This window comes from Meles meles, chromosome 8 (assembly GCF_922984935.1).
Source record: "Meles meles chromosome 8, mMelMel3.1 paternal haplotype, whole genome shotgun sequence".
Lineage (NCBI taxonomy): Eukaryota > Metazoa > Chordata > Mammalia > Carnivora > Mustelidae > Meles > Meles meles.
In genome coordinates, this window is record NC_060073.1 from 65,363,174 (window position 1) to 65,386,956 (window position 23,783).

The following is a 23,783-nucleotide window of genomic DNA, read 5'->3' on the forward strand; positions in this document are numbered from 1 at the left end:
GTGCCCCAGATTTTTATAATTTTTAACAAGCATTTTTAGATGTTTTATAGCAGGAGTGTTAAGTTACGTAGTCTGGCACATTGCTTAAGCAGTATGGCCAACTGATCCTTTCAAATGATATGACAGACAAGTTATAACTTTATAGATGAGGAAACTCAAGTTCAGAAAGGTTAAAGATTCACTATTCATCAAGTTCACAGTTGTGATTAAATAATCTTTCATGCAGACAGTTAACTATTCATCTTTTTTTCTAGATTTTAAATTCCATAAAAGGACCAATCCATGCTTATATTATGGATCATCAATGAATAGCACAATGCCTAACTCATAACAGATAGTCAATAAATATTTGTTGGAAAGTGCTAACATATTCATTAAGAGCGGATAAGAAGTATAGCCAGAATTAGAATCCAGGTCCTCTGAGTCATAGCTCACTACACTTAGTGACCAAAGTAAACAGTGATAGGAGTTAACAGGAAACCTCAGGGAGAGGACCTAGCCTAAAGGAGAACACTCTCACTCCCATGGCTACTCAAGTGTCATTTACTCATTCAGTTATTCAATAAATATTTACTGAGTTACTGTTAGAGGCACTAAGCACTGGGGGTGTAAGTAAACAAAATAAGCAAGTCTCTGACCACGTGGAGGTGAGAGTACTAAACAAATCATCACAGGTACACATTTAAACCACAGCTACGGTTTACGATGTGGAATGGATGATGCTGCTGGCAATGACTGGTGCGGCACAGCCTGTGAGGTCATTTCCCAACCTCAGTATTTTACAGACCTGGACTCCAAAGCACAAGTGATATGTGAGGGTCATAAGAACAGTGAAGAGCTACACCTACTCTAGCATTAATTCCAGTGCCCTTTCGAGGTGTAGTGAGTGGCTGAAAGCATGAGCTTTGGTATCAGGTAACTGAGTTTGAATTCCCATTTCATCTTTGACTTGCTTAATCTGTTTGAATTGATTCTTCATCCACAGAAGAGCAATAATTACTACTCACAGAGTTGTGAAGATACAAGGAACTTTTTTTTACATTTATATGTATGTAAAGTTTATCACTTCTGGCACACAGCACATATTTAATAAATGGTGGATTTTTTTTTCCCAATCTTAGATCTTATTCACTAGATAGGATGTAGATAACTTCACTTAAGACGTTCTCCCTGGTTTTCTGTCACCAGCACAGATTCCTTAGGATGCCCAAATTAATTCTTTCCTTCCCTGCTTACTTAGTACTTTTATCAATACGCAATGTCCAGAGTTCTTCTGTAAACTCCACATCTGTACACTGAAACTGCCTACCCAACATCTACAACTGGATGTCTGAAAACCATCTCGATCTTAACATGATACATGATGATAATGATCCTGATACCACCTCCATTTCCCCCCAAACCCCTTGCTACTCTAATGGCTTTCCCAATTTCAGTTAATGGCAACTCCATTTTTACAGCTGTATAAGACAAAAGACTTGAAGTCACCCTTGACTTCTCCCTCTTTCCCATTCTCCACAAATACTGTTTGTTCTATCTTGGAAATGTATCTAGAATAGAACAACTTCTCTATATCTCTACTGACACCATCCTGGTCTCCGATGGTTAATTTTATGTGTCAACTTGGCAAGGCTATGGTACCCAGATACTTGGTCAAACATTCAGGATGTTTCTATGAAGGTATTTCTGGATGAGATTAACATTTAAATCAGTGAATTTTTTTTTAATATTTTATTTATTTATTTGACAGAGAGAGAGGTCACAAGTAGGCAGAGAGGCAGGCAGAGAGAGAGGGAGAAACAGGCTCCCCACCGAGCAGAGAGCCCGATGCGGGGCTCGATCCCAGGACCCTGAGATCATGACCTGAGTCGAAGGCAGAGGCTTAAACCACTGAGCCACCCAGGCGCCCCTAAATCAGTGAATTCTGAGTAAAGCATGTTACCCTCCATAATGTGAATGGGCCCACATTATTTTATAATTGTCCACTAATGTCCAATTAGTTGGAGGCCTTAAGAGGACAAAGACTGGCCAAAAAAGAGGGAATTCTGCCAGCAGAATGCCTTCAGACTCCAGCTGCTAACACTTCCCTGAGTTTCTAGCCTGCTGAACTACTCCATCAAATTTTGAACTCAACAAGCTTCTACATTGTGTGAGATGGTTCCTTAAAAATAAATCTTTCTCTTTATATACATCATGTTGGTTTTGTTTCTCTGTATGAATCTAATACATGGTCCAAACCATCATTTATTCTCACCCAGATGACTGTAATAATCTCCTGTTGGTTTTCTGCTCTCACTCTAAAGCCTGTTCTCAACTAGCAGCCAGAGTGATCTGTTAAATCCAATTCAGATCTTATCAGTCCTCTGTACACAACCCTTCCATGGCTTCCCCACATCACTCAAGAGAAAACCCAAACTCTTCAGTGTCCTACAAGGCCCTACATGTTTTCCCACCTCTCACCCCCTTCTTTATCTTCTATTATCCTTTTCCCTTATCCACCCCACTACTTGAATATACCAGGCATGCTCCAACCTAGAAGCCTTTGTACTTACCATTCCCTCTGCCTAAAATATTCTTTTCCCACACATCCATACAGCTAGTTCTCTCACTTTCTTTGAATTTTAACTCAAAAATCATCCCAGTGAGATGGTCTCTGTTATGCTATCTAAAACTTCTACCTCCTTACTCTTTTGTCTTCTCTTCTTTCCCTTCTCTGGGTTTCTTCCCCCTTACTATAACTCATTCTCACAGACTATAGATTTCACTTATTATTCTTATTTCTTGTTTCTTATTACTACCCCCAGAAATGTAAGCTCAATGAAGACAGGGAATTTTTGTCTGCTATTTTCACTGCTTTTAGACAGTTTGTTCAGATTCTAGAACAAGTTTGGCACATTGTGAATATTCAATAGACACTCTTTTCTTTTTTCAAGTTTTTATTTAAATTCTGGTGAGTTAACATACTCAATATACACTACAGTGAAAGAAAAAAAAAAAAAAACCCTCAAAAGTCTTCGGTTGTACTTCACTGCCTTTTGATTCTCTATCATGGGCCTCCTATTTCTTCTTTTTCTGATCTCACATCTGTTGCCTTGCTGTTCATTCAGGCTCCAGGACTCACCACTTTTAACTTGAAGTCTGAAGGTCTACACTGATGCCTGAAACACTCAGCTCAGTGAGGTCTGCCAACTTTTTCTTATTACCCTCCTCCAGGACAGGTCGAATTCTTTGTTCTCTTAGAACAAAAACTTCCTAAAACTAATGATAGTAAGTGGAGAATGACATCAAATTATGCTTAGAAACAATTTTCTATTCTTCCGAGTATCAAACTTATCTCCTATACATGAATACTAAGTCTTACATAAATTGTTTGTACTATTTATGAAAAGATTGTGTATTGTTCTTTTTCCATATTAAGTATGTGTTTGTTTTATTAGAATGGAACAGACTATGTGATTAGTATGCTTAGTGAAATAAATAACCAGTCCAATATCAAGTACTACTTATACAGGATTGTAGTGGAAATGAAAGAATAACATATATGTTATACTTAAAACACAGATCTTTAGGTTTAAAAAAGTGGCTAAAAAACAGTTTAGAATATATATAATAGATATGAGCAATTGAAGGTAATAAAAAGAAGACTGAAACAGAGAAAAACTGATGGGCTAACATTACATGTATGTATTTTAGAAGTTTGTTTTTTAGATGACACAAACAGATATTCCATGCTTATGGACTGGAAAAAAATACTGTTAAAGTATCCATACTACCCAAAGCAATCTACAGATTTAAAGTAATCCCTATTAAATAACTAACAGCATTTTTCACAGAACTAGAACAAACTATCCTACAAAAGATCCCAAAGAACCAAAGCAATATTGAAATAGATGAACAAAACTGGAGGTATCACAATCCTAGATTTCAGGATATACTACAAAGCTGTAGTAATCAAAATGTATAGTACTAGTACAAAAAGAGATACATAGATCAATGGAACAGAACAGAGAGCCCAGAAATAAACATATAATACTATTATCTTTGACCATACTATTAATCTTTGACAAAGCAGGAAAGAATATCTGCTGGGAAAAAGACAGTATCTTCAACAAATGGTACTGGGAAAACTAGACAGCTACATGCAAAATAATGAAACTGGATCACATTCTTACACCACATACAAAAATAAATTCAAAATGGATTAAGAACCAAAATGTGAGACCTAAAACCATGAAAATCCTAGAAGAGAAAACGGGCAGTAATTTCTCTCACCTCAGCCAGAGCAACACATTTTTAGATATGTCTTCTGAGGCAAGGGAAATAAAAACAAAACTATTGGGACAACACCAAGAGAAAAAGCTTCAGCACAGCAAAGGAAACAATCAACAAAATTAAAAGACAACCTACTAAAAACAAGAGAAGATATTTGCAAATAACGTATCCAATAAAGGGTTAGGATCTATAATATACAAAGAACTGATATAACTCAATGCCCGAAAAACAAATAATCTAATTAAAAGTGGGCAGAAGACATGAACAGACATTTTTCCAAATAAAACATCCAGATATCCAAAAGACACATGAAAAGATGCTCAACATCACTAATCAGGGAAATGCAAATCAAAACTAAAATGAGAAACCATCTCACGCCTGTCAGAATGGCTAAAATCAAGTACATAAGAAAAGACAAGTGTTGGTGAGGATGTGGAGAAGGAACCCTCATGCACTACCGGCGGGAATGCAAACTGGTGCAGCCACTGTGGAAAACAGTATAGAGACTCCTCAGAAACTTAAAAACAGAACCACCATATGAGCTAGTAATTCAACTACTGGATATTCCCTCCCAAAATAAAAAAAAAAACCCACTCATTTGAAAAAATACATGCACCCCTATGTTTATTGCAGCACTGTTTATAATAGTCCAACTATGGAAGCAGTCCAAGTATCCACTGATAGATGAATGGGTAAAGATGTGGTACATACACATGATGAAATATTACTCAGCCCTAAAAAAGAACAAAATCTTGCCATTTGCAATAACATGGATGAATCTAGACAGCATAACCCTAAGTGAAGTCAGTCAGAGAAAGACAAATACCCCATGATTTCACTTATACGCAGAATTTAAAAAATAAAGAAAAAAATAGATAAGCAAAAAACCCAAACCAAACCAAACCAAACCAAAACCGGACTCTTAACTACAGATAACAGACAGATGGTTACCAGAGGGGAGATGAGTGGGGGAATGGGTGAAACAGGTGAAGGGGATTAAGAGTACACTTATTATGATAAGCACTGAATATAGCATATAGCATTGCTGAATCACTACATTGTACACCTGAAACTAATATAACGCCCTATGTTAATTATACTGAAGTTTTTAAAAAAGATTTTATTTATTTATTGGAGAGAGAGTGTGAGTACACGAGCCAGTGTGAATGGGGAAGGGAGAGGGGGGAAGAGAGGGACAGGGAGACTCTGCACTGAGCCTGTAGCCCAAGGCAGGGCTTGATCTCGAAACCCTGAGATCATGATCTGAGGGGAAACCAAGAGTCAGAAGCTTAATTGACTGAACCACCCAGGCGCCCCAAAATAAAAGTCTTTTACTTGAGCCAAATTTTTATTACTAAAGTTAATATTAGTTTGAACTGCATTAATTCAGTTACTGATGACTGTGTTCATTTATCTTGCTAGATTTATTCATTTATTTATTCATGAAACATTATCAACTATGAACCAGATATAAGAGCTACAAAAATATTTAAAACATGGGTCTTCCTTGTGATAAGCACATATATAAACAAAAAACTTTAATAGTGTGATAAATACTATGATAAAATATGAATAAAGTTCAGAGAAAGTATAATATCTACTTACATTAAAAAGTTGTTTTTTAGCATATGTTCTAATCTGTCCTTGGTAAGAAAAGAGAAAAAAATTTGTTAAATGTAATTATATTTATTATATGTAATTAACATATTTAAAGAGTAGATGTATTAGACTTCATCCACAAAACTAATTACCTTTTGGCCAGGAGCTATGAACTTGTGACAGAGTTCAACATCTTCAGGACAGTTTGAGAGAACCATCATTGTTGCAGTCTTGAAGAGTCCCTCCATAACCTAAGAGAAATGACAGATAGTTAGTTGCCTGACAAGTGAGCCACTTTGTATCAAAAACCTATTTAGGGGTCCTGTAAGGACTGGTTTTAGCAGCTATAAATCCGTTAGGCCTCTGAATCCCTGAATATACTGCAGAACATTTGTTCAGTTTTCCAGACTGCTTACGGGAGGCAGTGCAATTTCTTCCCAGAGTGGGTAAAAAAAGGAAAGAAATCATTCCAATACTAGAAGTGGGTTGTTAAATGAACAGCCAAAACTGACTGATGCCTCTCTAAAGTGCAATATACTCACCTGTAGAATCAGGGCAGTAACAGTACCTAGCTTCCAGGACTGCTGCGATAATTAAATGAGATTATCCATGTATAACACTTTGAATACTTGGCTCAGAGAAGGATGCAACAAACATTAGTTGTGGCAAAGAATGAGACACTTTGAAAAGTGCTTCATTCAGTCACTGGTAAATGAAAGCTGACTTTAAAATTACAGGAGCAGTGATAGATCTACATCTAAATATGTATATATTTGCTTTGCCAAAGCATACAGTGGTAATAACACAAGTCATGATAAACACAAATCAGTAAGTAAGAATACATTCCACCAGGGGTATCCATACACATCCCACAGAAAAAACTTGTTGTTAGAAGAAAAAAGGTGATTGGAATGGAAAATATTTCTAATCAAAACTAAAATGTTTGGTTTGAAGTCAGTGAGATCCTGTTAGGCTCTCTCAATGTTGTGCTCAGAAAGAGAGACATACTCGGTAAGTTCAGGCTGCCCCAGAGGCAGGATCTTCCCTCCTTCTCCTGCATCCCCGGTGCACCCTATCAGGGCTGGAGACACAGGGCAGGACACAAGCATCCACCACACTAATTCTATCGGATACAGAAATGTACTTGATTACCAAGGAACAACCAGATACATTTATACATATGCATATACGTGTGTGTTTATATGTGTTCATATATTTTTTATATATTTTGTATTTTTATATTTACATATATATTTTGTGTAAGAGTAAGGAATAACTTGATGAAAGAAGAGCAAAAGGAGGCTAAAGATCTTTTACCCTGAGGCTATATTACCTTTGATCCAAGAGTAGGGAGATAAAGAAGTTACTAAGCAACTGAATGATTTATGAAGGGTCATATACCTCAATCACACAAAAAAGCTGACACATATGGGGAGCAAACAAAAACAGACTGGATACTAAGCCTGCACTGTTGAGGGGCACAACGCACCTATCTGTAAGATGAAGACTGTGACCACTGGGGATGTTAAATTGGTGTCTTTCTTATGAGCAGTAAATTTCCATTTGAAGAAGAAAATCACTGGCTTTTCCAACCTTGACTTTCAGACTATGCTCTATAAATATATTTGAAGAAAACAGAAACTTAACTGAAGGGTTAGCATAACCTTCAGATGTTTTTATTACTTAATGGCACTAAAATAGTAGTATTTGTTTATACCTTATGAGCAGAAAAAAATCCTTTGTTACAGTATTCTGATTTAAAATTTTCATCAAGATAATAATTTCCAAAGAATGTGCTTCATAAAAGAAAATTAAGAAAAATAGAAGATTACTTTTGGAGGAGCATACTTTTTCTGTCTTTAAGAAAAAGTTTGTATTTCAATTAATTAAAAATTACTGAACAGTGTGTGCTGAATACCACTCAGTAGAGTAGTAAAAAATAATTATTAGGTATAGAATATATAATTATAATGTTTAATAACACCTAACATAATTGATGTCTTTGGAACTTTTCTCTAGTATTTACCAGGGGGGAGGGCAGGAGAGATAGGGTCAAGGCAGAAAGAGGGAGGTAAAGGGTGTGATTCTGTGGCTTACAATACTCTCATTGCCTGAGTGAGAGAGTAATGCTCAATGGGGTGGTGGGCTGGAACCAAAAGCTGCTTAAGGAATCTTACTGATGCCTTGTGAGGCTCAGATCCTGAATCCCTATATTTTAGAAAAGAATTACTTGACAGTGTTACTATTGTTATCTTTGGCCAGGTAACTCTTTGTTGAGTGGGAGGGACCTGGGCATGTTAGCATGTCCAACAGCATCCCTAGCCTTTATCCACTGGATGCCAGTAGCAACCACTCTCCCCTCTCCTCCATCCACTTCCTAGGGACAACCAAAAATGTCCCCTGGGGGACACTGATCTACAACAATCAGTGGGAAACATTACAGTGGTATATAAATGGATACTGTGTGTAGCCAAAACACCCCTTCAGGACCAAGAGCTTTATCCACTGGCAATATTAATTGCTGATGGTGCCTAGTTGAGTCCCTCTTCAGGAACAGGCCAGGACAGGAGTGCTATCTTACCCAAGAGTACGCCTCTTCCCAAGGCTAGGCCATGTTAGGTAACTGCTTGACGGGGAACGAACAAAGGTATACTACCCCCTTGCCTTTCTATGGGACAACTATGAAAGACCACTCTAGCTCCAAAGTTTTAGCTAAGGCCTCTCTACATGCATTGTAGTTCAACCTTTCCCTCTGCCCAATGCTGCTTCCTTCCTTTCCTTACAGATGTTGTTCTCTAGAGCATTCCCCAATAACCCCCAGCCCCCAAATCTCTACTTTAGAGTCTACTAGGAAATCCAACCAAGACAGGATAATGAAATAGCAGGCCTGTTCTATTTGATGATATATGTGGTATTTATGTTTTAAGTGGAATTGTGTCATTTACTGGATAAGAGTAGAAAGATATAAAATGAATAGAAGTGAGAAGTGACAAAAATTGTTAAACATTCTGTGATTACAAATCCAAACTAAGATATTAATAGTACTAGATAGAGAATTCATAATAACAGACAATAATTTCTGGGTACAAAGTGCCACGAACTAGTCTATGTGTCTTATATATACAATCTGTGTAATTCTCTGAACTACCCTATAAAGTAGGAACAATTATTCTCATTTTACAGGTGAGGAAACTGAGGCTCAGAAAATTAAATCCCTTGTTTAAGATCACATAGCAAGTGGTAGAGCTGAAAAATTAGTTCCTGGTCCATCCATCTTCAGAACTTATGTACTCTATCTGGAGAATGGCCACAGCCTCCTAAAAAGGCTCATTTTTGAGAGAGAGCACAAGCAGGGGGAGCAGCAGAGAGAGAGGAAGAGGCAGGTTCTCTGCTGAGCAGAGAGCCTGATGTGGGGCTTGATCCCAGGACACTGGGATTACGACCTGAACCAAGGGCAGATGCTTAACTGACTATGCCACCCAGGCGCCTCTGGAGTTAGGATTTTTAAAGAGAAAATTAAGTTAAAGTGAGATTATTAGGGTGGGCCCTAATCCAATATGACTGGTATCTTCACAAGAAGAGGAAATGGGGACACCAACACTTACAAAGGAAAGACAACATGAAGACACAGGAGTATATGGCCACCTACAAAGCAAGGAGAGGCCGGGAACAGATTCTTCTCTCAGAAGAAACCAACCCTGCCAACACCTTGATCTTGGATATCCAGCCTCTGCAACTGTGAGAAAATAAATTTCTGTTGTTTTTTTTTAAAAAAAAAAAAAGGCTCTCATTTTTAATCCCCCTCTGAATCATTTTTTATATTGTTACTAGAGAGGTGTTTCTAAACTATAATTGACCATGGCCTCTCCTACCTGAGAACTCTCTCTTTTTCCTTCTCAACTACTTAGCATGGCATTTACGAAGTCTTTCTTTCAAGATCTGACTCTTGACTATCTTTCTGGAATTCCCTCTTGCCCCCAAAATAGAGCTCTGATGGTTCCTGTAGATGCTTTCCAATACAGCTACGTAGATGTTTCTCTAACTATAAAGATGTTTCATTTCTTTGCCTAACAAGTAACAAGATCTATTACTTACTGAGCTTGCTGCATGCTAAGCCCAACACTAGATGCTTTACATTATACAGCCATTATTTCATTTACTCCTCCTGATAGTCTTATGAAATAGTTACTGTAATTATTATTTTATAGTTGAGCAAGCTAAAGTTCACCACGGTTTGGTAACATCAAAACAAAATTAATGGCAGAGCTGGGATATGAACTTAAATCCGTCTGACTCTTGTACATTAAAGGGATCCAGTAGATGTTTATCAAATTAAGTAGTTCCCCAACTTTCTCACTCCATTAACACCTACAATGCACAGATGTCCAAGGTGGAAATGTATACAGAAGCCTTTTAATGTCACAGATATCTGTTATTTAGAAAGTGTTTTAAAACTTGTGTACCTACCTGCATGAGATCTTGAAGACTCTCAACAAAAGAAATCTCTGCTTCTACCATGTAAAACTCTGCCAGGTGTCTCCGGCTCTGAGAATTCTCTGCTCGGAATGTTGGACCAAAAGTAAACACTTGAGTAAAAGCTCTGCAATTCAAGATTAAAAGTATAAAAAATAGGATTCACATGATTACTTTTAAGTATTTAAAATAGTCAGCGTACTCTTAAGAAAAAAAAGTTTTGTGCCTCTGTCTTGTCCACAAATCTGCACATATTAGCTGCTATATTTCCCTAATGGGTGATAATAATAGTTTCATTAAAAATGTTACATATATAGAAACCATTTTATCCCGAAGGAATCTGCAAATGCTTTACAAACCCTATGGCTTACTAAATATAGATTATAACCACTTCTGGGTGCACTCTACTGCAGCTGCCTTAAGCAGCAGGCAACTACATTTCACAGCAATCAAGAACAAAGTAAAGGAAAAATACCACAGCCCAACGAGCTTCACAGAGAAATCTGCACAGTAACAGTTGAAACTAGAATTACAGTGGATAAAGGATGCTATTTTTTAAAATATGTGAAAAAAGAGTGTCACATATGTACAATGATCTGCCTTGTTTGAAGCCTACTCAAGTTCTTCCCAACCACCTAAGTGTTTCAATGAACACAGTGACCCCTGAAACTTGGGGGCGAGGATGGATTTTGAAGAACTGTCTACTTTATTCTCTGGTGTTCAAGAGAATAGCTCATAGCTCAACAATCCAAATAGTGGGGAAAAATCTTACTTTTCAATTCTTGCCAAAAAGTGGACACTAACACCTTCGTTCTTCGACACTTCTCATTTCCCTCATTTGGAATCGGGGCAACAACTGGGATTAGATCAGACATATGTGAAATAATGAGTATTTCCTGAGGACTCTCTAATCTTTGAATTTTAAGGTTTTGTTAGAACAAAACAAGAGCTTTGGGGGCTCCTCAGCTATTATCCTGAGCCCTCTTCATTTGACTGGCATTAGTCAAAAAACATTAAAATCGGAAAACAGTATAGAAAGTAGATTGTAGATTTAAATACACCAGTTGGGCTTTGTTTTGTTGTCTTTTTAAGTAAAGATACTCTGGGAAATGAAACAGTAAAGCAAGCATAGTGGAAATCAAGAGTTTTGTCTTTTTTTTTTCCTCCAAAGGGCTATTTTAGTTAAGGCCTAGTTGGTAAGAAGCTTAGGAATTTATGTTTTGGTTCTTCAGCCACCTTCCTGAGACCATAATCAGTTAACCTCCAAGAACCTTAGTTTTTAATGGAAAAATAAACAGTAAGAACTCAAAAATATTACTATGGTAACCTCTCTACTGAGATTCAGATCCAGACATGTGTGCTAGAATGTTCCTGAAAACACTGACTCTACCTTATGCAAAATGAAAACCCTTGTCTGCTCCCAAAACAGACAAAAAAACAAACAAGGAACAATCCTTCCTTTCCTTTTTCACTTTCTCCAGTTCTATTAATTTCAGTTACTCTACCCCATTGCCCAAACCAGATCTCCTGCCCACACTTCCCATATCATACCGATCACAAAAATCATACTGTTTACACCTAGGAAAATGCTGTCCAATCTAGAGACACACCCCCTGCCTTTTTTTTTTTTCTTAAATCTACACACATATGGTCTTAGTGTAAACTCTTGTGCCTTGCTTGGAGAACCACAACTTTTTACCTGGTGTCTGCCACTTGTCTTTCTTTCTCCAGCCCTAAACTATTAGAGGAGTTTTCAAACTCAAGCCCGATTATATCAGCCATAATTCAAAAGTCTTCAATGATTTCCTACTGCTCAAATGATAAAGTTCAAACTCCTAACTTTGACTCACTTTCCTTCACAAAGCCTTTTCTCTAGCTACACTGGAAACACTCCCCTCACAGAGCTTGCCAAGGGAAGCCTTCGGCCTTTGTTAGGCTGCTCCCTGCCTCTAATGACCATTCCTGGCTGCTCTCTCTCCAAATGGCAAATTCCCACCTATCATCCAAGATTTGGTTCAAATGTCACTTTCTCTTTGTAACCTTACATACATCTCCAAATTTACTGTTCCCTCCTTTATATGACTATGGCATTTTGTTCATATATTCATTACACAGAACATATCAATTTGAAATGTAATTATATATGTCTGTATTTTTCTCCCCCAATAAACTATGAAATTTTCCAGAGCAGGAATCATGTTTTATTCATACTTACATCTCCAGTGCCTAAGATAAAACAGGTGCTCATGCTGAATGAATGAGTACTAATGATGATGACAGGCTTCCTCAGTTGTAAACTGGAAAAGTACAGCATCCTCACCAACAGTAACATTACAAATAACATATAGAAAAATACTCAGATGTTTTACTCTGGCTGTTACTTAATACCTTAAATAGGTCAAACAATGTAGGCCTGTCCCAAACAATAAATTAAAAAAGTATAAGGCCCTGAGTTTCTAACCTGGGACTATACAATCTCTAGGTAGGTCGGCAATAGTATATCTACATAGATGAAAGACATTTTATTCTGGGACTGCATCACAAAAAATTATGTATACAAATGTTCACTAACAACAAAGGATATCTTAATTGAGATTTTCCTGGGCAGAAACAGAAACTAGGGGGCATAGGTGAAATTTCCTTTGAGGGCTCTGAGGGAGACTTTCAAGAAATGGGCAGTGATCTTCCTGAAATACAAGGAAAGTCAATGAGATTGCTGTTCAAAAGAGACATATTATTTGTATTAAGATACCAGTTACAGCAAAAACAGTGGTTTCTAAAAAGAATTACAAATTCAAGTCACAAGGGCATCTTCTTCTTACACGGCAATTCTATGTAGGGTGCTCAAAGATGAGCAGCAATAGGGATTTTTAATTTAACAATGGTTAATAATTCTTCCTGGCAATGCAGGATAAGCTCTCTAGTATAAAGTAATAAAGAGGGTCAAGATTTTTATTTTAATTATAATAAGGATCGGGCTCTGACTGAGGTAGCCAGGAGTTGAGTATTATTCTAATAGGGTAAGTAAAAACTGACGACCATGGTGCTTCCCCTGAATTAATAGAACAATAAAATGAACTGGAAGGTATGTTTAAAAAAAAACAACCAGCCTAATTCAGCATCTAGTCTTTAAGCAGATGAATACCTAAATCATTTGAGAATGGACATCCTATGCCACTGCCCAGTGATGCCATGATAAAAGCAGGGACAGCAGCAGTAGTAGCAGTGATGGTTGCTCCACCAGAAGTGCTCCTTGTGGGCCAGGCATGAGCTACAGGAACCTCAAAGTTAACTCCTTTATAGTTAACTCAATAAAGTCTGGATCGTTACTTCTATTTTTCAGGCTAAGACATGGAAGGTCAGAGAAGTTGAGAAGCTTTCCCCAAAGTCAGAGAGTCACAACCCAGGAAGGGGTAGAGGCCAGATTCAAAGCCAGATGTGGTCACAGCCTTTATCATGATATAAAAATACTGATGTTTGTAACTGAATACTGATAAACCTGGAGAATTAGGAAGAAAACTTGGTAATGCGTCATCCAGGCTTCTCAAAGACAGGGTAAACAGTTTGGTATATTCACCTTCCTTATTAATAGCTTATTTGTTTTATATGTTAAAAAGTATAGCTCACTAGGGTATATTGCCTTTGTGTAAATAAGGAGAATGATAAATTTTCATCAACATTTTATAACCTTGAGCAAGTCATTTAGCTGTTCTGGTCTTCAAATTCTTCCATGAGTGGGAGACAGGGGCAGCTTGGCATTAATCTCTACTGTCTTTTATAACAATTTTGTTTCTAGGTCCATGTGAAATCATTCTCACTTTAATTTATGCTGACTTCTTCTTTTCTGTCTTTCACAGACACGAAAGCCATTTGCAGCATGGCTTAGACTAACCAACATTTAAAATAAGATCCGAGAACAAGGCCACTTCTAAAATAAGATACAAAACCAGGTGAAAGGCCAGTACTGCTGTGAGAAGCAACCAGAAGAAAAAGAAAACACTCAGCACTAAAAAGCGTTCTTGTGCCAGATTATGAAGAGAGGCAAGCTATATAAGGAAAGTCCATGAGCTTGGAGTAGATGTTTAAGATAACAAAAGTACATTTAATACACATCAACCAAGTTAACTACAAAAATGGATCTTTAAAAAATAAAGTTACCTCCCCCCGCAAAAAGATCTAAAAAGGTCATTTTCTTCCTTCTGTGGAGTTTTATGAAACCCTAAATTGGCAAGTGGATTATTATAAAACGCTCCCTGATTGCTTGGCCGTTTATTCTTTCTGGCCCTGAAATTCAAGAGGTAACCTTTATATTTCGAAAGAGTAATTACTGTTCTTCAGCTGGGGAAGAACTTATTCAGTGTAAGGTTGATCAGCAACTTTCCCGAAGGCTCCTACTCCCAACTTCCTATTACTTCTCTGTGGTCAGCTCAGTAAACATTCATTGAACTGAAGTGAACTCACAGCTTTAAACTAGCTTTTGAAAAAGTCTTTGTCAAATGGTATTCCCATCTTTCAAAAATAATCATACGTTTACTACTGCTTTGAGTCCACTGGATTATCAATACTGTCACATATTTGTCATTCATTATTTCTACAGAGCGGACTCCATGCATCTCCTTTTCAGTTTTCCCCTATTCTTCTAACCATCCTGCAATACACTTGGTGGAAGGGGATAAGACAGCTCTCACCATTTCAACAATTCATGTCAAGACGCCTTAGGGAGGATGCACTCTAAAATCTAAAAATTATTCTCTACCAGCATTGTTAACTATCTCTGAAAAACTAACTTTCTTTAATGTGTCCTAAGTATTTGATCTGGAACTGAGTCTGAGGCCGTATAATCTTAGCCATATAATGACACTCAAAGGTCAATAGAGTCTGACAAAAATCCTGCTAAAGGAGTAGAGGGGTTGGCTACTCTTCTCTGAGGAGATAAAGTCTGAACTGGGGGAAGGACATTCCAGAAAAGGGAACATTAAGTACATAGGTCCTAAGATAGGAAATGAGACTGATGTATTTAAAGAACGAAAGTACGCTAGCAGCAAGACGAATGGTAAGAGGTCAAAGAGGTGGGAAAGGATCATTCAGGGCATTCCTTGTAAGCCATGGTAATAAGGAGTCTTGATTTTACTTGATTCTCCTTGGAAGATTCTCTCATCTTGAAACATTTAACACTGTATTCTCCTATTTCCTACTTATTTGATGTCCATCTCTGTCTCCTACATTGTACTTTGTTTAGTAAACACTAGAATTCCTCAAAACTTGGTCCTTAGGCCCTCTTCTTTTCTCATACACATTCTCCGTAGATGATCTCACCTCAGCTAACAATTTCAACTAACTATTGGCACACAATTCACACATTTCTATCTCTTGCCCAGATTTCTTTTCTAAGCTCTAGAAGCAGGTAGCATGTATTCAATTGATTCTTTCACTTGTCACAAATGGAACTCATGCCTTCCCTGAGCCTCACTTCAGCTTCAGTCTTCTTCCAACCTTTTAGGTCAATTCTTTTTAATAACACCATGTACTATTGTTCACAGCATCTTTTAAATTAAAAAAAGAAAAGAAACATGTGATTCTTTGTTTAATGTTTGTCCAGCTCCTTCATTAGAGTGTAGATTTCATGACCTTATCTATGTTTTGGTTCACTATAGTATCCTCGGTCTTAACACAGTGCCCAATACACACTAGACAATTACTATTTGTCAAATCAGCAAATAACTCATTTTCTACTAAATATGCTGATTCCAAAAATGAATCTTTGAAAAAGCATTGGAATGGGGGGTTAGAGTAGTGGGGAAAGAAAAGGAAGATGGTAAACAGAATGTAAGTTACTAAGCAAAAAATTCTGCTATTCTCTGAAATAATTTTTTCCAGAAGGTACTAGGAGATATAGAATCAGTTTTTTGAAAAGTGACTGCCTACATAATTAGTTTTTACTCTGTAGGCAGTAAGTAAATTTTTGAAAAGGACTAGATCTGGTGAACTTCCCTAATTAGCAAAGATTTTATTTCTTGACGAACTGAAAAATTATCAACATGAAAAAAATTACCCTCTTATTCTATGTAAACAAAGCAGTATCTGATTTTTTAGCTATTGTAAGAGAAGATACCAACAAGTTAAAACAATTATTCCACTTTATCATCCCTGCAATGATGGACTCTTCAGAGGACTGGCTGATTGCATATAAGGTCTCAGAAAATCAGATTTTTGTAAAGGGTCTCAATTTGTTGACTGTTCTAACTGAATATTTATCTTCCTATTTTAATAAGATGCTAAAATCACCTTTCCAAACAAGGTAAACATTTTGCCAACTGCATCTTTTCATACCTAGATTATCTTTCCTATATTTCTCCTATTTAATAGTCCTTATACTGAGGACCACTAAAGAGAACAATTGGCCAATATGTGCACCACATGGTATTTATGTATTATTTAAGTCTACAAAGATTTCAAAGGTTATCTTTCTGAGGCCTGATGCTAGAGGTCAATGAGTCATTATGGCACTGAACTATCAACAATTTCCATACAAATGACCTTTACCTTTTTAAGGTTATGGTAATGATTAAGAACATGTATTCTAAAGACTTAAATTGAAATCCTGGCTCCTACACTTATGAACTAGCCAAGTTAACTTCTTTGAAACTGAATTTCTCCACACGAAAATGGGGTTAAATATACATTATGTCATGGAGTTATTATAAAGACAAAATGAAACAAAATATGTGAAAAGATTAACCTAATATTAATTAAATGGTAAGTGTTCAACAAATGGGTAATAGCTATTTTTATTTGTTTCTTTTTTTCCCCAAAAGTCTACAGTTCCCATTTTGCTGGTCTTAAGACCTCTTTATGCTTTCAATTACTGAAGATTTCATTTATGTAGGTTATGTCTACCTGTGTGTACCATTAAAACTGGGAAATTTAAAAAACTGTATTAATTGATTTAAAAACAATGATAAACCCATTATAAGTCATAAAGAACAATTTTTTAATAAAAATTCACAAGAGTGGTACTGTTTTCCATTTTTGTAAATCCCTTTCATATCTGGCTTAATAGAAGACAGCTGGATTCTCATATCTGCTTATGCATTCAATCTGCTATGCTATCACATGTCATGAAGACTTTGGAAAACTTCAATGTGCACTCAAGAGAGAATGAGAATGAAAAACACAAATACTGTCTTAGTATGATGATGAAAATAGTTTTAATCTCAAAGGACTCCCCTGAAAGGATCTCAGGGCACCTCAGGGATCCCCAGACCAAACTTTGAGAACCACTGTTACAGGCAATGGTTCTTAATGAGGGGTATTAATTCTGGACTTTGCCTCTGGAGAGCTACCTCCATTCAGAAAATTTAAGGAAGGTACTGGCCGTGAGTATTTTTAAAAGTTCCACAGGTAATTATTATGTGAACCCCTGATTAAGAACCACTACTCTAAAATTTGTTTCGATTCCCACATCAAAATCCCTTTTACAAAGTCTCTTGATAACTAAAATTTTTAAATGAACAATAATGTTGTTTTGGTGACGACGTAGAGAAACTCCTCACACACTGCTGGTGGGAATGTAAAATTTTGCAACTCCTATGGAAAGGTTTGGTGATCCCTCAAAAAGTCAAACACAGAACTATTATATGACCCAGCAATTTCACTTCTGAGTATAAACCCCAAAGATATGAAAACAGTGTTCAAACAAAACCTTGTATATGAATGTTCACAGCAGCATGACGATGCATTGATATCTTTTTTTTAAAAGATTTTATTTATTTATTTGACAGAGAGAGATCATAAGTAGGCAGAGAGGCAGACAGAGAGAGTGAGAGGGAAGCAGGCTCCCTGCTGAGCAGAGAGCCGGCTGTGGGACTTGATCCCAGGACCCTGAGATCATGACCTGAGCCGAAGGCAGCAGCTTAAACCACTGAGCCACCCAGGCGCCCCCTGCATTGATATCTTTTAAAAGGCTCCCAAGACATTCTAATGGACAGTAGAGTTGAGAAGCACTGATCTAGACCCTCTAATTTCCAATTCTAATGCAAAGTAAAAGGGACAAATAATTGATATAAGAGGAGTTATTTCACAAAGGCACCACTTGCAAAGAGCTACAGACTATGAATGAATAAGACATTTCTAATATTTTTGATTGACTCCCAATCTGAACTTGTTCTATGAACACAAAAGTATAAAGGGGCCATGAAAGACTAGAAACAGGAGCAAGATGCTTTTAAAGGAGCACTGAGCTTATCAGAAATAAAGCAAAAAAAAAATTTTTTTTTCTCTGCATTTGTCTTCCCATAATTCTAGAAGAGGAAGAAGGGAGGGGAGGAAAAGAGGGAGGTGGAAGAGAAGAAAATAAAGGAGAAGAGGAGGAAAAAGAAACAGAACAGAGTAATACTCGTTTGGACCCTACAGCAAGTCTTTCACACGTATGCCAAGTGATATACACAGGGATTTCACAGCTGCACAGTAACACACTAGCTAAACACTAGGGAAAAAAGCCCATCAGTAATAAAACAGATGATTTGTGGCATAGTCATACAAAGGAATATCCCATGATAGTGAAAATGAGTAGGCTATGCAACATGAATATAATATAACAATGGGGATGTTATTGGGAATATAATGTTAAATGAGTAAAGGAGGTCACAGAAGAATACATATAAATGATTCCATTTATATAAAATTTAAAAACTTGTAAAACTAAGAAATGAATTGTTTATGAATATATGTGATGAAACTATAAAGAAAAAATGATAAACACAAAATTGAGGCTAGCTCTCATAGGGAGGCAAGGGGAAAGTACATACAGGAGACTAAAGAAATGAAACATTTTGAAAAGACAGGGGTGGTGAATGCATCATTATTCTTTATACTTTACTTATATATCTGTTTAAAATTTTGTGTCTGTGCAATATTTAGACATCAAAAAAGACACAGAATGGACAAGCTAATGGAACACAATAAAAAATAAAATGACAAAATTAGACGAAAACTAAAGGTTAGGCATTGGCATCAGAGCCCAAAACACCTCCCCAGGACACCACTCAGTTCTTCATGCTTCCTCCCTTTCCCTTCTCTATGCATATCCATTCAATTTAACTCATTAATATTAACAAACATTAATATACCCTGAGTACCTACATTTGCCCAGCATTATTACAATGCTAAGGGCAACAGAAACCTCCTAACAGCACATGACATGGGTGACTTCAATGCTTTAGGATCTGGACAGAGGCCAACTAAATCTGTACTGTTCAATATGGTGGCTACTAGCCACATATGGCTACCTAAAGCTACACTATTTAAAATTAAATTACTACAAATTCAGTTAATCAGTCAAACTAGCCCATTTCTGTGCTCAACAGCCACATACAGCTAGTGGCTATCACACTGAACAGTGCAGATGCAGAACCCTTCCATCACTGCAGTAAGTCTTACTGGCCAGCACCAAAGTAGACTGTTGCAATCCCAATATCCACAGAAAATAATCAACTGCAAAACACATGTGCTCAAACAATGTAACATGAGGGAAGAGATCAATGGGGGACAGAACTCTGGGTACAGCTTCTGAATTTGGCCCTGTACCTAGTCATATATATTTTCCCCACTGCTACAGATCTGCCATGTCAGGTCCCTGTGGCTCTCCTCCCCTATCATATCTGCTGCTTTATAAAACTAATGTCCTACTTCTTTGTGTTTGCGGGCATATCTCCCTTCTGATAAAATGGCTGTCTTCCTGAAAGGCACTGACACACAACCCAAGACTTACTCAGTAATAATATTTCTAGCTTCTGTTAACTTTCCATCTATGTGCATGGCTAACTCTGAGAATCAGGCTTTGATAGGCTATTAAGTCATCCTGTGGGCATATGATAATCGATTTTATTTATCATCTTCTAAAGATGAGGAAGAACCAACTATCTCCAATGGAACATTAAAAACATACATGACACGATAAATAGTTCTTCCCTTTTTTGATTTGGTTTCACTCATAAATATGGTGATAAATGCCAGGAAGAGAGAGTGAGTGCTGTAAAAATACTAAAAACAAATACTTCTAATGATATGGATTATGGTATGATCTACACAAAATGAGAGACATTGGACTGAACTATTTTGTGCAGTTATCTTCAAATTCTCATGTCATACCCAACTCTCAAGAGCTACATATGAAATACCAGTATTGTCAAGTCAGACACATATTTTGGCTATCAGGGCCATGCTTATAAATTCTGAGGTAATTCTTCATACAATAGTCCCTAAAGTACTGTTCGTCTAGGGTTCAGATGTTGTCACTGAATCTTACACTATACTGTCCTGAAGGAGAATCATGAAGAAAGCATAGAGTAATTACCCAGTTGAAGAAACTACATAAAAGTCACTAAAAGATATTCCACAAACAAAAACATTTAGTTTTTTTTTTTTTTTTTTTATCTCCCAACCTCCATCGTAATTCACACATAAAATCTGCTTCTTAAATGTGAAATACAGCTGGTTCAGGTTTTGCATCTTCTCCAAGTTGTAAAGATTTCTGTGACGCATGTATGTTTATCTGTCCTAGGCACCTGTTTCAAGTGGCAAAACATGGGCTTTATTTTTTCAGTGTAGGGGTATATCACAGGAGATAAAGTGGGGATTGACATCAAGAGATACAAAAAGAATATGACTACCAACCAACATATGTGAATGAAGCAAAAGAGAGAAGCAAAAACCATGGCTGCTTCAGTTTCTTTATTGCCACATTCTTCTACAGGAGCAAAAATGAAGTTTCATTTTACGAAAAAGGAAGCAAATCTATCTTACTAAAGTAAAATACACAGAAGTGTTTCAGTGGTTTCGAATTCATGTACATAGTTTAGAGGTGATTTAAAAAATTGTTTTTTAAATATTTTATTTATTTGACAGAAGAGAGAGCACAAGCAAGGGGAACAGCAGAGGGGGAGGGAGAAGCAGGCTTCTTATTGAGCAGGGAGTTGATGCGGGCCTTGATCCCAGGACCCTGGGATCATGACCTGAGTTAAAGGCAGAAATTTAACCAACTGAGCCACCTAGGCACCCCCCCAAACTTTTTTTTATTAACACTCAATTTTCTAAATTCATTTTTTATTAAAGATTTTATTTATTTATTTGTGAGAGAGAGAGAGTAAGCGTGAGCACAAGCAGGGAGAGCAGCAGGCAGAGGAAAAAACAGGCTCCCCAGTGAGCAGGGAGCCTGATGTGGGACTCGATCCCAGGACCCTGGGATCAAGACCTGAGCAGACACTTCACTGACTGAACCACAGAGGCATCCCAAATTCATACAAAGAGAAATTCATACCAACAACATGGGAAGGTAAAAAGAAATTTTACTTTCATATAATAAAATTACTTTAAAATATCTAACTAGGTCCAATACAATATTACTCCAAGTTGATTAATGCATTTTCTTTTATTTATTTTTTTCAGCGTAACAGTATTTATTGTTTTTGCACAACACCCAGTGCTCCATGCAATACGTGCCCTCCCTATTACCCACCACCTGGTTCCCCCAACCTCCCACCCCCCGCCCCTTCAAAACCCTCAGGTTCTTTTTCAGAGTCCATAGTCTCTCATGGTTCACCTCCCCTTCCAATTTCCCTCAACTTCCTTCTCCTCTCCATCTCCCAATGTCCTCCATGTCATTTGTTATGCTCCACAAATAAGTGAAACCATATGATACTTGACTCTCTCTGCTTGACTTATTTCGCTCAGCATAATCTCTTCCAGTCCTGTCCATGTTGCTACAAAAGTTGGGTATTCATCCTTTCTGATGGAGGCATAATACTCCATCGTGTATATGGACCACATCTTCCTTATCCATTCATCTGCTGAATGGCATCTTGGTTCTTTCCACAGTTTGGTGACCGTGGCCATTGTTGCTATAAACATTGGGGTACTGATGGCCCTTCTTTTCACTACATCTGTATCTTTGGGGTAAATACCCAGCAGTGCAATTGCAGGGTCATAGGGAAGCTCTATTCTTAATTTCTTCAGGAATCTCCACACTGTTCTCCAAACTGGCTGCACTAACTTGCATTCCCACCAACAGTGTAAGAGGGTTCCCCTTTCTCCACATCCTCTCCATCACACGTTGTTTCCTGTCTTGCTAATTTTGGCCATTCTAACTGGTGTCAGGTGGTATCTCAATGTGGTTTTAATTTGAATCTCCCTGATGGCTAGTGATGATGAGCATTTTTTCATGTGTCTGATAGCCATTTGTATGTCTTCATTGGAGAAGTGTCTGTTCATATCTTCTGCCCATTTTTTGATATGATTATCTGTTGTGTGTGTTGAGTTTGAGGAGTTCTATATAGATCCTGGATATCAACCTTTTGTCTGTACTGTCATTTGCAAATATCTTCTCTATTTCGTTAGTTGCCATGAAAACAGAATCAGGGAAATAAATGATGCCATGAAACGTTCCAATGTCAGAATTATTGGAATCCCTGAAGGAGAGGAGAAAGAAAGAAGTCTAGAAGATATAGTGGAACAAGTTGTCTATGAAAATTTTCCCAATCTCACGAATTGAAACAGCGTTCATGTACTAGAGGCAGAATGGTTTCCCCCCAAGATTTTAGATTCTTGAAAGTCCTCGCGACACCTGATAGTTAGAATGAAGAATTATAATTCTAGGCACACCCTCTTGAAAACAGCTAGGACAAAGAAGCTCCTTACATACAGAGGAAAGCCCATTAGAATAACATCAGACCTGTCCACAGAGTCCTGGCAAGCCAGATATATTCAGGGCACTAAATGAGAAGAACATGCAGCCAAGAATACTTTATCCAGCAAGACTGACATTCAAAATGGATGGAGAGATTAATGCATTTTCTTTTTTTTTTTAATATTTTATTTATTTGACAGAGAGAAATCACAACTAGGCAGAGAAGCAGGCAGAGAGAGAGGAGGAAGCAGGCTCCCCACGGAGCAGAGAGCCCGATGCGGGGCTCGATCCCAGGACCCTGGGATCATGACCTGAGCCGAAGGCAGAGGCTTTAACCCACTGAGCCACCCAGGCACCCCAAGATTAATGCATTTTCTGATGGAAATTTTTTTTTTCTTCACTAGAACAGATTGGTGAAATAAGTCAAAAGCAAAAAGTAATTCAGGCCTACAGGTCATAGCAGCCAAGAAGAAATAGAACAGCTTTGGGACTAGCTATCTATTCTCATCTTATAATTGGCATTATGTATCATGAAATCATATTCATTTATTTATTTTTTAAACTTTTATTAGACAACTAACCACTATGGAAAATACAGACATAAATCAGGCATAGCCTTTTGCCTTCAGGGAGCTTATACAGACTAGTAGGGGAGATCACAGACCTAAATGTACAAGCTACAATGACAAAATTTCTAAGGAAAAAAATAGGAGAAAATCTTTGTAATCTTTTGAATAAGACATAAAAATCATGAATC

General features: G+C 37.3%; 1 protein-coding gene across 5 annotated transcripts in view; it reads right to left on the reverse strand.

Moving 5' to 3' along the window:
- Nucleotides 1–23,783, reverse strand: part of NARS2 (asparaginyl-tRNA synthetase 2, mitochondrial) — a 141,014-nt gene that overhangs the window by 30,639 nt on the left and 86,592 nt on the right. For all 5 annotated transcript variants that reach the window (XR_006820054.1, XM_046017047.1, XM_046017046.1 and 2 more), the window contains 3 exons: nt 10,339–10,471; nt 6,024–6,122; nt 5,878–5,915 (listed from right to left, as the gene is read on the reverse strand). Coding sequence is in view for 4 of the 5 variants with exons in the window: in XM_046017047.1 (XP_045873003.1) it covers nt 5,878–5,915; nt 6,024–6,122; nt 10,339–10,471 (270 nt within the window). In the remaining variant the exon portion in view is untranslated. The remainder of the gene's footprint in view (nt 1–5,877; nt 5,916–6,023; nt 6,123–10,338; nt 10,472–23,783) is intronic.